General features: G+C 39.7%; 2 protein-coding genes across 4 annotated transcripts in view; one reads left to right on the forward strand and one right to left on the reverse strand.

Moving 5' to 3' along the window:
• The window catches only part of recql5 (RecQ helicase-like 5), a 99,696-nt gene extending 94,365 nt beyond the window's left edge, over nt 1–5,331 (reverse strand). For 2 of the 3 annotated variants that reach the window (XM_028819768.2, XM_028819769.2), the window contains exons 1-2: nt 4,948–5,331; nt 280–401 (exon numbers count right to left, since the gene is read on the reverse strand). In XM_028819768.2, coding sequence (XP_028675601.2) covers nt 280–401; nt 4,948–5,074 — 249 coding nt within the window. In that variant the 5' untranslated portion in view covers nt 5,075–5,331. The remainder of the gene's footprint in view (nt 1–279; nt 402–4,947) is intronic. The other variant, XM_051918941.1, reaches the window with a different exon arrangement.
• A 4,851-nt stretch (nt 5,332–10,182) lies between these two features.
• The window catches only part of sap30bp (SAP30 binding protein), a 67,812-nt gene continuing 64,086 nt past the window's right edge, over nt 10,183–13,908 (forward strand). The window contains exon 1 of the mRNA XM_028819771.2: nt 10,183–10,341. Within this exon, the coding sequence (XP_028675604.1) occupies nt 10,206–10,341 (136 nt within the window). The 5' untranslated portion in view covers nt 10,183–10,205. The remainder of the gene's footprint in view (nt 10,342–13,908) is intronic.

A 13,908-nucleotide genomic window follows, 5' to 3' on the forward strand; every position in this document is an offset into this window, starting at 1 on the left:
TGGCTCCAGCAGACCCCCCCCCGTGACCCTGTAGTCAGGATATAGCGGGTTGGAGGATGACACTTGAACAGTTTTTCAGTAACAAGTGTGAAAATTCCTTTAATGCAAGTTTAAATAGAAGTGTGACAGTGTGGTGAATTAGGGGGGATTCGATGAATTTTGCAGTTTAATTTCTTACATTTTTAAGCATATGTAACCATTTGAGTGATACACAAAGGAACTGTGTTGGCAGGCATGGTAATCAGAGGTACTGCATCTAAAGCAAAAATAAAATATTACCTGAATTAGTGCAATAAGCGGAGAGATAACAATCGTGATCCCCTTGGCCATGACGGCTGGCAGTTGATAGCAGAGAGATTTCCCCGCGCCAGTTGGCATGCAAACAAAGACATCCTGCTTTCCTGGAAAGTAAGTAATAAAGAATGAGTCCTTCATTAAATTTTGCCAAGCTTTGCTAGTGCATGGAAATTCAGCCAAAACAAAAATCAGTAGAAAAGTAGAGCACTTATATAGAATATCACATTCTAAATCTCTAAAGAGGAGAGCCACGAGAAGGTCAAATGATGATACTTGCTGCCAACATGTTAAAAACGCTGAAGCAGACCAACAGTTACTACAGTTTTAAAATGACTAATTTGATTACTTATTTTACATAATTGACTAATTACTAATTGAATTACCAAATTCAGTTATGTTGAAAATTAACTATTCTAGAATTCTGCATATTTTAGGTGTATAAATATGCTAATAATCTGTTTTACTGCACGTCTTAAATCAGGGGTGGGCAAAGTCGGTCCTGGAGGGCTGCAGGTTTTTGTTCCAACCCAACTGCTTAATAAGAAGCCCTTATTGCTCGAGTGACTCTTCTGCTTCATTTTTGTCACTTGTTACGATTTTGAACCTTTATTGCTTATTTTAGGCTTCAACAGCTGTATTCTCGGGTTTTAATTGCTCCTTATTAGCTACAAGATTCAAATGACAAAAGAAACCAGCAGTCCTCAATTTAATAATTCTTTACATTTATATAGTGCTCTTCTTACTACTCAAAGCGCTCTCCACACAGGGAGGACCCGGGAAGCGAACCCACAATCTTTGGCTTGTTTCCATTTACACCTCTGTGTATTTATCATGCACTATTTGGTTTAATTAAATTAATAATTAAGCAACTCGGTTGGAACAAAAACCTGCAGCCACTGCGGCCCTCCCAGACTGACTTCGCCCACCCCTGCCCTAAATGTATTAATGTGCACTTACATAGTGCTGACTGAAATCAAGCAAAATTCCCACTTGTGGACATTAGAAGAAATCTAAATATTTGTGTCATGTAAGTGCAAATGGATTAACCCTTACCTACTGTATTACTTTCAGTGTATTTATTTATTCAGTTTTATTCTTAACCAGGGGAGTAGCGGATGCCCCCACAAGGCAGGGAGCCTTCAGATTTAGAAAGCCCCCTCATCAGACAATTCACAAGGCCAGCGACAAGAAAAAACATTTAATTTTTGAAATCCAAAAAAAAAGTGCATTTTTAGGTTAAAGAAAACAGCGAGGATCTACTGTGTCATGTCGTGTGATGTTACAGGCAACCGAGGGCTGACAGTTGGGCATGGAAATACAAGCAAGCAAGAAAGAAAGAAAGAAAGGTATGGCTGAAAGCAAGCAAATGGTACAACAAGCCATTGCCAAAATACCAAAAAATGAAATGGAAAAAGTGTGAAGTCTCTGTGGTACTTGTGTACTAAACGGACGGCTAGGACCCTTTTCTGTTATTGTGACGCAAATCAGATTTTCGATTTTAACATTAGGCACCCAAAGGGGACATTAACATTAGCGACCTGTCTTAAAGCACCGAGGAGGTAGATTCTCTTCCCATTTCTTTTTCTTCTCCATTTATCTTTATCCACCTATTAAACTATTCAATTTATTTATTTTTACTAATTTTAAGTTTTAGTCTGCTGGCCATGCTCTCTTTCTCAGGGGTAGGGGTTGATTTGTTTTCAATCCTACTTTTTGTAAAAATTGATTATTTGAATGGAATGATGACAATAAAATCAATAAAATTAAAAAAAAAACAAAAAAAACATTAGCGACATACAGGCAACTGTGCTCCACCCCCACTAACTTTAACGTTAGTATTTGTGGTTGGGGTAGTCAGTCTAATAATTTAAACTCCAACCGGGGCGCCTCCCCCACAGAGCCCAACATTAGAATGGGTAGGAACTACCGTCCGTTTAGTACACAAGTACCGTCTCTGTCAATATATGCATTTTCCTACCACACTCTGAAGACAAATGGGGCATGTAAGTGACAGCTCGAAATCACATCTGTAGACAGCTGCACACGGAGAAGGCCTGGCAACACATGCAAAGCTAACTCACGCCTTGTGCCCCGCTGCATGAATGGATATTTGGAAATGTAGGATGACGATTTTTTTAATAGATAGACAGACCTTCATTTGACCCCAGGGGGAAGTTTGCCTTTTACAGAAGCTAGTTAGCTATCAGTCTATTTAGATAGATAGATATGAAAGGCACTATATAGGATAGACAGACAGATAAAAAGATGGATAGAACTGCAAGGAACTATATGGTAGATAGATAATGCAGTATATATTATATTATATACTGCATTATCTATCTCTATTTAATAGATAATGCAGTATATAATAGATATATACACAATACTGTGCAAAAGTTTTAGGCAGGTGTGAAAAAAAATGCTGTAAACAAAGAATGCTTTCAAAAATGGAAGTGTTAATCATTTATTTTCATCAATCAACAAAATGCAGTGAATAAACAAAAGAGAAATCTAAAATCAAATCAATATTTGGTGTCACCACCCTTTGCCTTCAAAACAGCATCAATTCTTCTAGGTACACTTGCACACAATTTTTGAAGGAACTCGGCTGGTAGGTTGTTCCAACCATCTTGGAGAACTAACCCCAGATCTTCTGTGGATGTAGGCTTCCTCACATCCTTCTGTCTCTTCATGTAATCCCAGACACACTCGATGATGTTGAGATCAGGGCTCTGTGGGGGCCATACCATCACTTCTAGGACTTCTTGTTCTTCTTTACGCTGAAGATAGTTCTTCATGACTTTGGCTGTATGTTTGGGGTTGTTGTCCTGCTGCAGAATAAATTTGGGGCCAATCATACGCCTCCCTGATGGTATTGCATGATGGATAAGTATCTGCCTGTATTTCTCAGCATTGAGAACACCATTAATCCTGACCAAATCTCCAACTCCATTTGCAGAAATGCAGCCCCAAACATTCAAGGAACCTCCACCATGCTTCACTGTTGCCTGCAGACACTCATTATTGTACCGCTCTCCAGCCCTTCGACGAACAAACTGCCTTCTGCTACAGCCAAATATTTCAAATTTTGACTCATCAGTCCAGAGCACCTGCTGCCATTTTTCTGCACCCCAGTTCCTATGTTTTCGTGCATACTTGAGTTGCTTGGCCTTGTTTCCACGTCGGAGGTATGGCTTTTTGGCTGCAACTCTTCCATGAAGACCACTTCTGGCCAGACTTCTCCAGACAGTAGATGGGTGTACCTGGGTCCCACTGGTTTCTGCCAGTTCTGAGCTGATGGCACTGCTGGACATCTTCCGATTTCAAAGGGTAATAAGTTTGGTGTGTCTTTCATCTGCTGCACTAAGTTTCCTTGGCTGACCACTGCATCTACGATCCTCAACGTTGCCCGTTTCTTTGTGCTTCTTCAAAAGAGCTTGAACAGCACATCTTGAAACCCCAGTCTGCTTTGAAGTCTTTGTCTGGGAGAGACCTTGCTGATGCAGTAGAACTACCTTGTGTCTTGTTGCTGTGCTCAATCTTGCCATGACATGAAACTGTCTTCCACAACCTCACCTTGGTAGCAGAGTTTGGCTGTTCCTCACCCAGTTTGAAGCTGTTTCTGTTTCAGTTAATGACTGTGTTTCAACCTACGTGTGACATTGATGATCATTAGCACCTGTTTGGTAGAATTGGTGGATCAGACACCTGACTAGAATCCTACAAAATCCCTGACTTTGTGCAAGTGGACCTGTAAGAATTGATGCTGGTTTGACGGCAAAAGGTAGGAACACCAAATATTGATTTGATTTAGATTTGTCTTTTGTTCGCTCACTTTGCATTTTGTAAATTGATAACAATAAACAATCATTATTTATATTTCTGAAAGCATTCTTTGTTTACAGCATTTTTTCACACCTGCCTAAAACTTTTGCACAGTACTGTATATAGATAGATGAGGCACTATATAATAGATAGGTATAGAGATAGATAATGCACTATATAATAGATAGATGAGGCACTATATGAGATAGATAGACAGATAGATAACTATATCATAGATAGATAGATAGATAGATAGATAATGCACTATATAATAGATAGATCGATAGGATTTCTGACTTGGCAGTCCCAGCAAGGCGCTATACAGGCGTAACAGGAGTAACTCGTGTGCTGAATAAACCGTATGCAGTTTACGTAACGTTACTTAAGTAAATACTATTCACTGTCTTCAGCTTATTGGTTACATGATAAAGTTACGACACCAGAGTCAAGCCATGGAGAAAGTTCAGGCCGAAATTGAAAGAAGCCTGGAATTCAAACAAGGGAAGCCCGCACACCCTAAGAATGCAGCCGCAGAGTTTGATGGTAACAGCGAATCGTCACAGGACTGAGAGCCTCCACTCACTCAGCAGGCCTCGTATTTTCTTGCCACTTCAACACTAAATATACAACGTTCGGTATACCCACAAAATAAACTACATACATTACACATGCCAGCGTTTTATGATCACCATGTCTGACTATGTTTACAGAGGCGTGTCAAACGCCCCCCACACCTGCCGTTGGCAGCTCTACGGCTGGTGTTCTCCGTTCAGAATTAAAATAAAAAGAGGAGCTTCAGCAGCTCAGTCAGGTTTCCTGGCTCACCTCTAAGCACCGCTCTGACAGCCTCATCCTGCACGGGGCTACGAAAGGACTCGAAGCCGAACACTCTCTTCAGGGCTCGCCGCAGACGACACGGCGGCTCGGGGTCACCGGTGGACTTGGAAGACATGCCGACACCGCCGGCCCAAGTACTTTGCCAGCGACCTGCACAGAAGTCTCTAAAAACTACGTGTCCACCCCTCCCCCAGGGCGCTCTCAAAAGTACTTAAATGAGCTATAAAAATAAAGTCATGCAAACACATTTCACACTTCGTGAGAAAACAAAGTTATCAAGTCCAAAAAAAAATGTAAAACAGAAGTAGAACTAGAGCTTCAATTTCTGCCACACATCTGTCACCTCGCACAACTTTTCACGACAATCTCCAACGCGTCGCACCCTGATGACGTCAAGACGCGCGGCTCTTTAACTTGCAGCCTGCCAGACGCGCGGTGCCGTCAGTGTCGATTTGTGCGGAGCGCCGACGAGATCTCATTTTTGCATTTGCAACATTGGCAGGGAATTTTCAATGCTTATAAACGCATTACAGTTGATTTTTAAGGTAAGGAGAGAACAAGTAAAAAAAATAAAAACTGATCATTTCACATTTTCATTCAGTAACTCAGGGTCGTCTGTCTCTGCGGCATTTTGGTCGTTAACTCATCGGAAAGGAGTGGAACGTTTTGCTTCTTCTTGATGTTCATTTGTTTAGCTTTCATTTAAGTATCTCTGACGGATGACATAATTACAAGTTAATAACCTTACAAAAATGAAATAGTGAACATGTAAAATATTACCACCTACAGCAGGGGTAGGCAACGTCGGTCCTGGAGTGCCACAGTATGTGCAGGTTTTTGTTCCAACCCAGTTCCTTAACGAGAACTCAATTATTGCTGATGAAGCACATATTGCTTAAGTGACATTTTAATGCTTCATTTTAGTGGTCTCGCTTGTTAAGGTTCTCCAACCTTAATTGCTTATTTCAATCTTAAACTGCTGCATTCAGTGTTTTAATTGCTCCTTATTAGCAATAAGATGTAAAAGACAAAGCAGCCAGCAGTTCTCCAGCTTGTTTTTTTCCAATTACATCTGTGTGTGTTCATCATGCACGGTTTGATTTAATAAAACACTTAATAGAAAAATGTGACAGACTGAAAATGATCTGTTTTAGGCTTCAAATCATTTGGATGATATCCTTGGAAAGGAAAAAAATCTACGATATAAAAGCCTTACATTGCACAGACTAACAAGCCATAAAATTAAATAAGGTCTGAGATTGGCAATGATTGGTTTCTAATTAAGCAATTGGGTTGAATGAAAACCTGTAGCCACTGCGGCTCACCAGGACCGACATTGCCTACCCCTGTTTTACATCTTATTGCTAATAAGGAGCAATTAAAACACTGAATGCAGCAGTTTAAGATTGAAATAAGCAATTAAGTTTGGAGAACCTTAACAAGCGAGACCACTAAAATGAAGCATTAAAATGTCACTTAAGCAATATGTGCTTCATCAGCAATAATTGAGTTCTCGTTAAGGAACTGGGTTGGAACAAAAACCTGCACATACTGTGGCACTCCAGGACCGACGTTGCCTACCCCTGACCTACAGTATATCGGGGATACTCTGCTTCAGTTCTGAACGTTCGCAGCGGCTGCAGGTTTTTATTTCAATCCGTTTCGCAATTAGAAAATTGGTATTTCATTCTATGGCTTGTTGGTGCTTTCATTCTACCAAGGCAAACCTTTCTCACACTGTGGATTTTTAAATTTTCTGAAAGCATCTTCCATATGACCTCCAAAGGTCCTGCCAAAATGTAGTTTCCGTGTGGGGATTAATATTATTATATAAGTTTAAAAAAAAAAAAAGTCAAATCTGTTTTGTGGTCCAGAACAGATTTGTACCTCGTGATCCTTCCCTTGTCCCCTCTATCATTTCAAAACCTCATGATGCACATACTATAGAGTGGTCCAGATCTAATTATGCAATTTTCATTACGCTATAACTTAAGTTTATTACATAGAGAATTCACAGCACCTGCCCTGCACAGAGATTTCAATTAAAAAATTTGTTTGTTGCCGATAGATGGCAGCACCTGCCCTGTATTCCAAAATGGCGGGGAGACTACTGTAGTTGGAGAGTTGCTGGCTCCTTTTTCATTTGCACCTCATTATGAATTAATGGCTGGTTAAGAAAATGGGCAGCAATTAAAACATTACTGCAACTGTTTAAAACTAAAATAGCCAACGAAGGGTTCTAAATCAGGGGTTGACATTTCCGGTCCTGGAGGACCACCGACGCTGCAGGTTTTCATTCTAACCCTTTTCTTAATTAATGACCTGTTTTTGGTCCTAATTATCATTTTATTTGACTTGCTCTTGAAGACTCAGACTCCTTAATTCAGGGGTCCTCAATCACGGTCCTGGAGGGCCGCAGTGGCTGCAGGTTTTTGTTCCAACCCAATTGACATTAATAGAAGCCCTTATTGCTCCAGTGACTCTTCTGCTTCACTTTAGTTGTTTCGCTCATTAAGATTTTGAACCCTTATTGCTTATTTTAGTCTTAAACAGCTGTACTCTTGGTTTTTAATGGCTCCTAATTAGCAATAAGATGCAAATGACAAAAGAGACCAGCATTTCTCCATTTAGCTGGTTACCATTTACACCTGTGTGTGTTTATCGTGCACTATTGGGTTTAATTAAATACTTGGAAGGAAAGTGAAGAGAAAAAAGTGAAGGACTGAGAATTACTCGTCCATTTTAGCCTTCAAATCATTTGGATGATATCCTTAGAAAGGGGAAGAAAATCGAGGATATGAAAATGAGCTGACATAGAGTTAAAGTACAAACAAGCCATGAAATTAAATTATTGGCAAGAATTGCTTTCTGATTAAGCAACCGGGTTAGAACAAAAACCTGCAGCCACTGTGGACCTCCAGGACTGTGATTGAGGACCTCTGACTTAATTGTTTTTTCCTTAATTAGCAGCCAAATAATAATGAGATACAAAATGAGCCAAAACAACTGGTGTCCATCATACAATAACTGAAAATAAAGAAAGATGAAGGTCTCAGGAATGTCGATCTGCTGAGGTCCACAAAACATTTTAGCAGAGCTCTTAGAAAAGAGAAAAACAACAATGTCGGAAATGTCTGCTATTGAACAATGAGAGCAGCAACACGCCACAGAATTAAAGAACGGGTTAAATGAACGACAAGAACTGGTGCCTAATTAAGCAACTGGTTGGAGTGAAATTGGTTGGAGTTTGAGGCCCTGACTTAGGTGGTCTTCTGTTGGCTCCCTCACTTCACACGATGAAGAAATTCAGGGGAACAAATCTTAAAAGAGAAGTCAATTAAAATGAATTCACAAGAAGTTAATTAGCAGCACAAACAGGGCACTCATAAAAAAAAAAAAAAAAAAAAAAAAAAAAAAGGGTTAGAATGAAAACCTGCAGCCACGGTGGTCCTCCAGGACTGGACTTGGTGACTCCTGGTCTAAATGGTAACAAATGAGCGAAAAAAATCTATTGCTTTAGTAGTAAATAAATGGGTTCCAGTTTAAAAAAAAAAAAAAAAAAAAAAGGTTAAAGCAAAAACCAGTAGCCACTGTGGACCTCCAGGACCGGAGCTGAGTACCCCTGACTCCTATATGAACATATCTTCAAATGTTCTAAAATGTTTAAAGGATAAATATTTCACAGTATCATTCAGTATACTGAAATGTATTGTGAATTATGAAAATTGTATAGTATATTGCAATATATTTTCCAAAATTAATACATTTCAAAATACTAGGAATAATCTTATATATAAACGTCTACACGTGAAAGTGTGTCTGTCTGTCCGGCCTGGAAGTGCAAGTCTACAGCATGAAGATCCAAGAAATCGACTCTGTCATCAAAGTGAAACCGCCGACAAAAGACAAACTCGCTTAGCCACTAATACACAAGCGAGGTGAGCACATCAGCAAAACAAAACTGTCGAGGAAAAAGGACCCTGCTTAGTGACTGATGCACAACCGATGCGGCTGATTGATTGACTGAAGTGCCAGAATCCATGGTTTGTAGGAGCCCTGGCTTTTTACAGCACGGGCTTACACAGCTAGTATACTATAAGAGACATCTTCGAAAACTATTACAATGTATTTTTGAATATGATGTAAATGCTAGATATTCTATGCAATATATTTTAGAATTTATACTTCAAGATATCTACCACTTTTGTGTATTTCAGTATGTTTTAAAAATGTTAGTCTGGAATGGGAATGATCATCCAATAGATATCTTAAGGATATGGTTGCTTCCAATTTTGTGTTATGTACTACATCATTTTTCAAGTCTGCTTAGTCTTGATTTGATTGTTTGGGGGGCTGGAGTGTAACCCAACAAGCATGGGGTGCAAGTCAGGAATGATCATCTGGGCAGGGCACTAGGCCGTCACAGGGGAGCACGCAGACACACACCCACTAATGCCAGTTTAATCACACCAGTCAACCCCACTGTCATGTCTTTGGACTGGGTAGGGGGGCATTATTAAATCACTTCTGGGCTTTATTTATTTATTATTTTGTCCAGCACCTCCTGACTCATTGGTATGAGAACCCCCCCACGTATGATACACTGTTTGACACGTCTTGATAGCTAGTCAACAAGATGTCAAGCTTTTTGGGCTTCCCACCTATTTTTGTCCTTCTGGACCCCAAAACCTTTATATGCAGGCCAGGTTTGGACCATATTTTGTGCAGGAAATTACACCCTATAGGTGTCTACAACGAAGGTGATCTGATAAACTTGAAGTTGTGCAGGCTACATCAACTGACCTAAAAGGGTCAAAATGACCAATTTTCACAAAATGTCTAAAAAATATGGATTGTTACTATAGGTGTGTGGAGTGTCATTTTATGCTATTTCGAGGCTCTGAATAAAAAAAATATTTTTTAACGTTCATAAATAATTCTTCATGACTCAATGATAATGTTTGTAACTATAGTATAAATTAAGACCCCTGGGAGTTGTAGTCTTAGCGATCCGTGGATGACGTCTTATATATGAGCCAGTAAGACGCGTGCCGTTGATGTCAGACATGCCAGGGTATAAGCGTTACTTTTCTTTATTTTTTTGCATACATTTACACCGAGTTTTTTTTGTGTTAGGATCCATTACCTATTACATATTTAAATATTTTTATAGACATGCTGTATTTTAAATATAAAGGTTTTGTTTTATATTTTGCACTATGAGCTCGGCTTTGCAATAAAGATTGATGAAATTCGAAAGTCGCAGGGTGATGACGCACGAGGCAGCGATGGCGAGTACGAAGAAGAGCACAACTCTCTCGTCGCTGGCGGCCTACGGAGACGATTCAGAACAGGATTCTGACGCCGAAAATGTTGAGAGAGGTAAAGCTAATGGTAGTCATTTCTAATTCACGACATTGTCTTATCTTCTATTAAATGCCCAAACGTTCAATTGGTTTGCGAATCTGAAAGGCACGTTAGTAATGCTTTAAATGTAAATGCATTATTCGAGCTGTTAAATTAATAAGTTACATCAGTTTGCTTACCGTTTGTGCATCAACAATACATTCATAAATAAGGTTGCATATAATGTCATTTTTAGTGCTAACCATTGTTGTTTTTTTGTAATGTTAATACGAGGTGCTTTATAGCTTAAAAACAATTACAACCGAAAGTCATATACAAATTTAGAATAAACGCTGACCGTGTACATCAAGAGATGTGGAATGAAATGTAGAGCACAAAATGTGAGACGCCAGCTCAAAGGAGAGAAGCTGTGTGGTGTATTGTTTAAGGCTTTGGATCTCAAATCCCGCTACTGACACCGCCGTGTGACCCTGAGCAAGACACGTGACTTGCCTGGGCTCCAATTGGATCTCGTGGATAAAGGCGTCGGGCAAATGAATCATTGTAAACGTAGGAACCCGATCAGTCTCCCCGAGGTATCTCCGGATGAACATTCTGGAAATAAAGACGTAGCAGATTCAACCTCAAATTAAGTAGTACAGACTAGTATAACACATCTAGAGAGATGTTTTTGAGGAGTAGGAGCGCAAATATTTTTAAATATGACTGCCGAAGTGGATTTCTTTTCTGGGCAAATTTCTCAGATCCTTATTGGAATTCTCTCATAGGTCACATTTTGGGTTCTTTTTTGGTAGCACGTTAAAGAGGCCTGGGTGTTCATGGTCTGCATCAAGACTTTCACCCTCGGAGCAGCCCCAAGCCTTCAGTGACCCCTGGATTATTTTTTGTTTCATTTGGAAAGCATAGGCCGTGTGCTGATTTTGCAGTATTGCTGACCCAAACCCGAAGTATTCTGATGAATGGCAGTTTGCAGAAAACCCAAGTGGTGACTACTTCTGGTTCTGAAATACCTCCTTTATCTCCGTCTTTGCCTATGAGAAGACTTATGACGGTGGTACCTAAAAAAATTGAATCTGTTGATGATTGGCAATTTCAGATTAAGGAACCATCTATTCTTATAGGGGATATGTTGTTGTGGAACTTGGAGTCCTTCAGGGCAGTTGGTTTCCAGGTGGAGATAGTTAGGAAGCTTAGGCTGATTGATATAATTAAAGCATTTAAGAAAATATCAGTACAGACCCATGTCAAAGAGGTGATCTGTATGGTAGGTTTAATGGAAGTGGTCCATAAAAAGAAACCCAAGGAAGAGATATGTAAGGAGCTGTTAAAGGCCTTTAATAAATCTTTTTCACAAGTTCATTTGACTATTGTGATACCTCCAGAAGTAGAAGATGTACAATATTTAGTGACAGAGTGGGAGGAGTGTTGGGAGGACATTAATAGATTAAATGAAGGGTGTGGTAATTTTACAGTTATGAGGAACCCTTTTCTGGAATCGAGGATTATTGCGTTACAGTCCGTAAATTCAGGTTGGGCATTTAAGACTTTGATGAGCTTTGAGGCAATATTTGATACATCTCCAATATTGCCATTATGTGTGGATAGCGCTTTGAGTAATGAGAAAAGTGCTAATATAAATGTAATGAATTATTATTATTATTAGTAGTAAAAATTTTAAAATAAACTGTCTATCCCTCGCAAAAGGACTAACCTTAAAGTCCGTAAATAGGGAGCCCTGATGTTAAGTTATAGTGGAATTTGGAAAAATAATCCGATTTATGCCTAATGTTTAAAAAAAAGATTTTTGTATTCACTAATCTTAAAATTAAAATTGTTAAAAATTATTGCTGGTTCCCTGATGTTAAACAGTAAGGGAAAGCAATATTTTAGAATCTGTAGTTTAACCTCTGCCAATTTTTTTATAGATGGAATTACATAAATTCCCTAATTTAATAGTTTGGATGGACTGAAGTGACCTAATTTTGTAAATATAAGGACTTATGGGTTTGTAAAGGTCCTTAATAGTTATAAAATAGGGGGATAGTAATTCTATATAGGTTAATGGTCAAATCCTGTGTATACTTATAATTGACTATAAAATTAAATTTAATACCCATTTGTTGGTGAACCCGTGCAGACGCTTCCTCTAAATTTAGAGGAAGCATCCTCCACTAACCTAACCTATAGCGAGTTGGATAATGGATGGATGATATCCCATAATATGATTTGGATTTGTTCAGGTTTCCTCCTACATCTACAAAGGTCAGTTGGTGGCTCCAAAGCTGTCCTCCCTACAGTCGCTGAGCAAATTATTCAGATGACTTTAATACTGGGTGCTTTCAAAACAGCTTTGTGACTTGGATTCCATTTGATGTTGGAAACATTCCTTTGAACGTCTGGTCCGTGGTGTCATGATTGCGTCATGCAATTTCTGCAGATTTGTTCTGCAGAGGTGTTCTGTTGGACTCCAATCTGGAGACTGGAAAGGCCAAAACGCTGAACTCCTTGTCATGTTCCTGAAACCGGTCTGCTTTGTGACGGGGCAGGTTATCATGCTGGAAGTAGCCATTAGAAGAGGGGTAAACTTGTGGCCATGAAGGGATGCACATGGGCAGCATCAATAGTCAAATATAAATGGGCCCAAAGTGTTCCAAGGAAACATTTCCCCGCAGCATTACGTCACCAGCAGCAGCTTGGACTGTTGACACCGGGCAGGTTGGGTGAATGGATTCATGCCATTGGCGCTGCCAAATGTGTTGCTCAGCAGAAATTGAGATTCATCCGACTAGGCTGCGTTTTTCCAGCCTGCACAGCCTCTGCTTCCTCTTCTCGGCTGATAGAAGTGGAACTCGTCTTAGTCTTCTGCTGCCACAGTTTTCAACGTGTTGTGCATCCTGAGATGTGTTTCTGTTCACCACAGGCGTACAGAGTTGTTATCCGAGTTACCGCAGCATTTCTGTCTGCTTGGATCAGTCTGGCCATTCTCCTCTGATATCTCTAATAAAAAAGGGTAGTAGCTGGATGGTTTTTACCTTCTTGTATGCAAAGTATTGTAATCCTGAAAATCCCTGAGGTCACATTTGTTCCCCATTCTGTGAACATTAACTGAAGCTCCTGACCTGTGTCGTCTTGATTTAATGTGTTGCACTGCTGCCGCGTGATTGGCTTATTACATAATTTAATGTTTTTCTTGGTCTTTGTAATTGATGTTCGTTAAAACTGAAGCTGCAAATACTTTACAAATTCCTTTCTGAACTCACTTCTCATTTTTTTTTTCTTCTTCTAACCCTCCAGTGGTTCAAGTCCTATCTGACTGATAGGCAAGAGTTTGTTAGTCTTGGCAACAGCAGATCCTGCTCAGCGTCAGTCACACAAGGAGCTCCTCAGGGCTCTGTCCTCGGCCCTCTTCTCTTCTGTATTTATATGCTTTCCCTTGTCCATATTATTTGTAGGTTTGGTCTGGGTTATCATTTCTATGCAGATGACACTCAACTCTACTTCAATGTTAAAAGTAGAACTTCATCAGAGCTTTCTCAGTTCACAACTTGCCTCAGTGAAATTAAAGCCTGGATGGAGCAGAAC

The sequence above is a fragment of the Erpetoichthys calabaricus genome, chromosome 14 (assembly GCF_900747795.2).
Source record: "Erpetoichthys calabaricus chromosome 14, fErpCal1.3, whole genome shotgun sequence".
Lineage (NCBI taxonomy): Eukaryota > Metazoa > Chordata > Cladistia > Polypteriformes > Polypteridae > Erpetoichthys > Erpetoichthys calabaricus.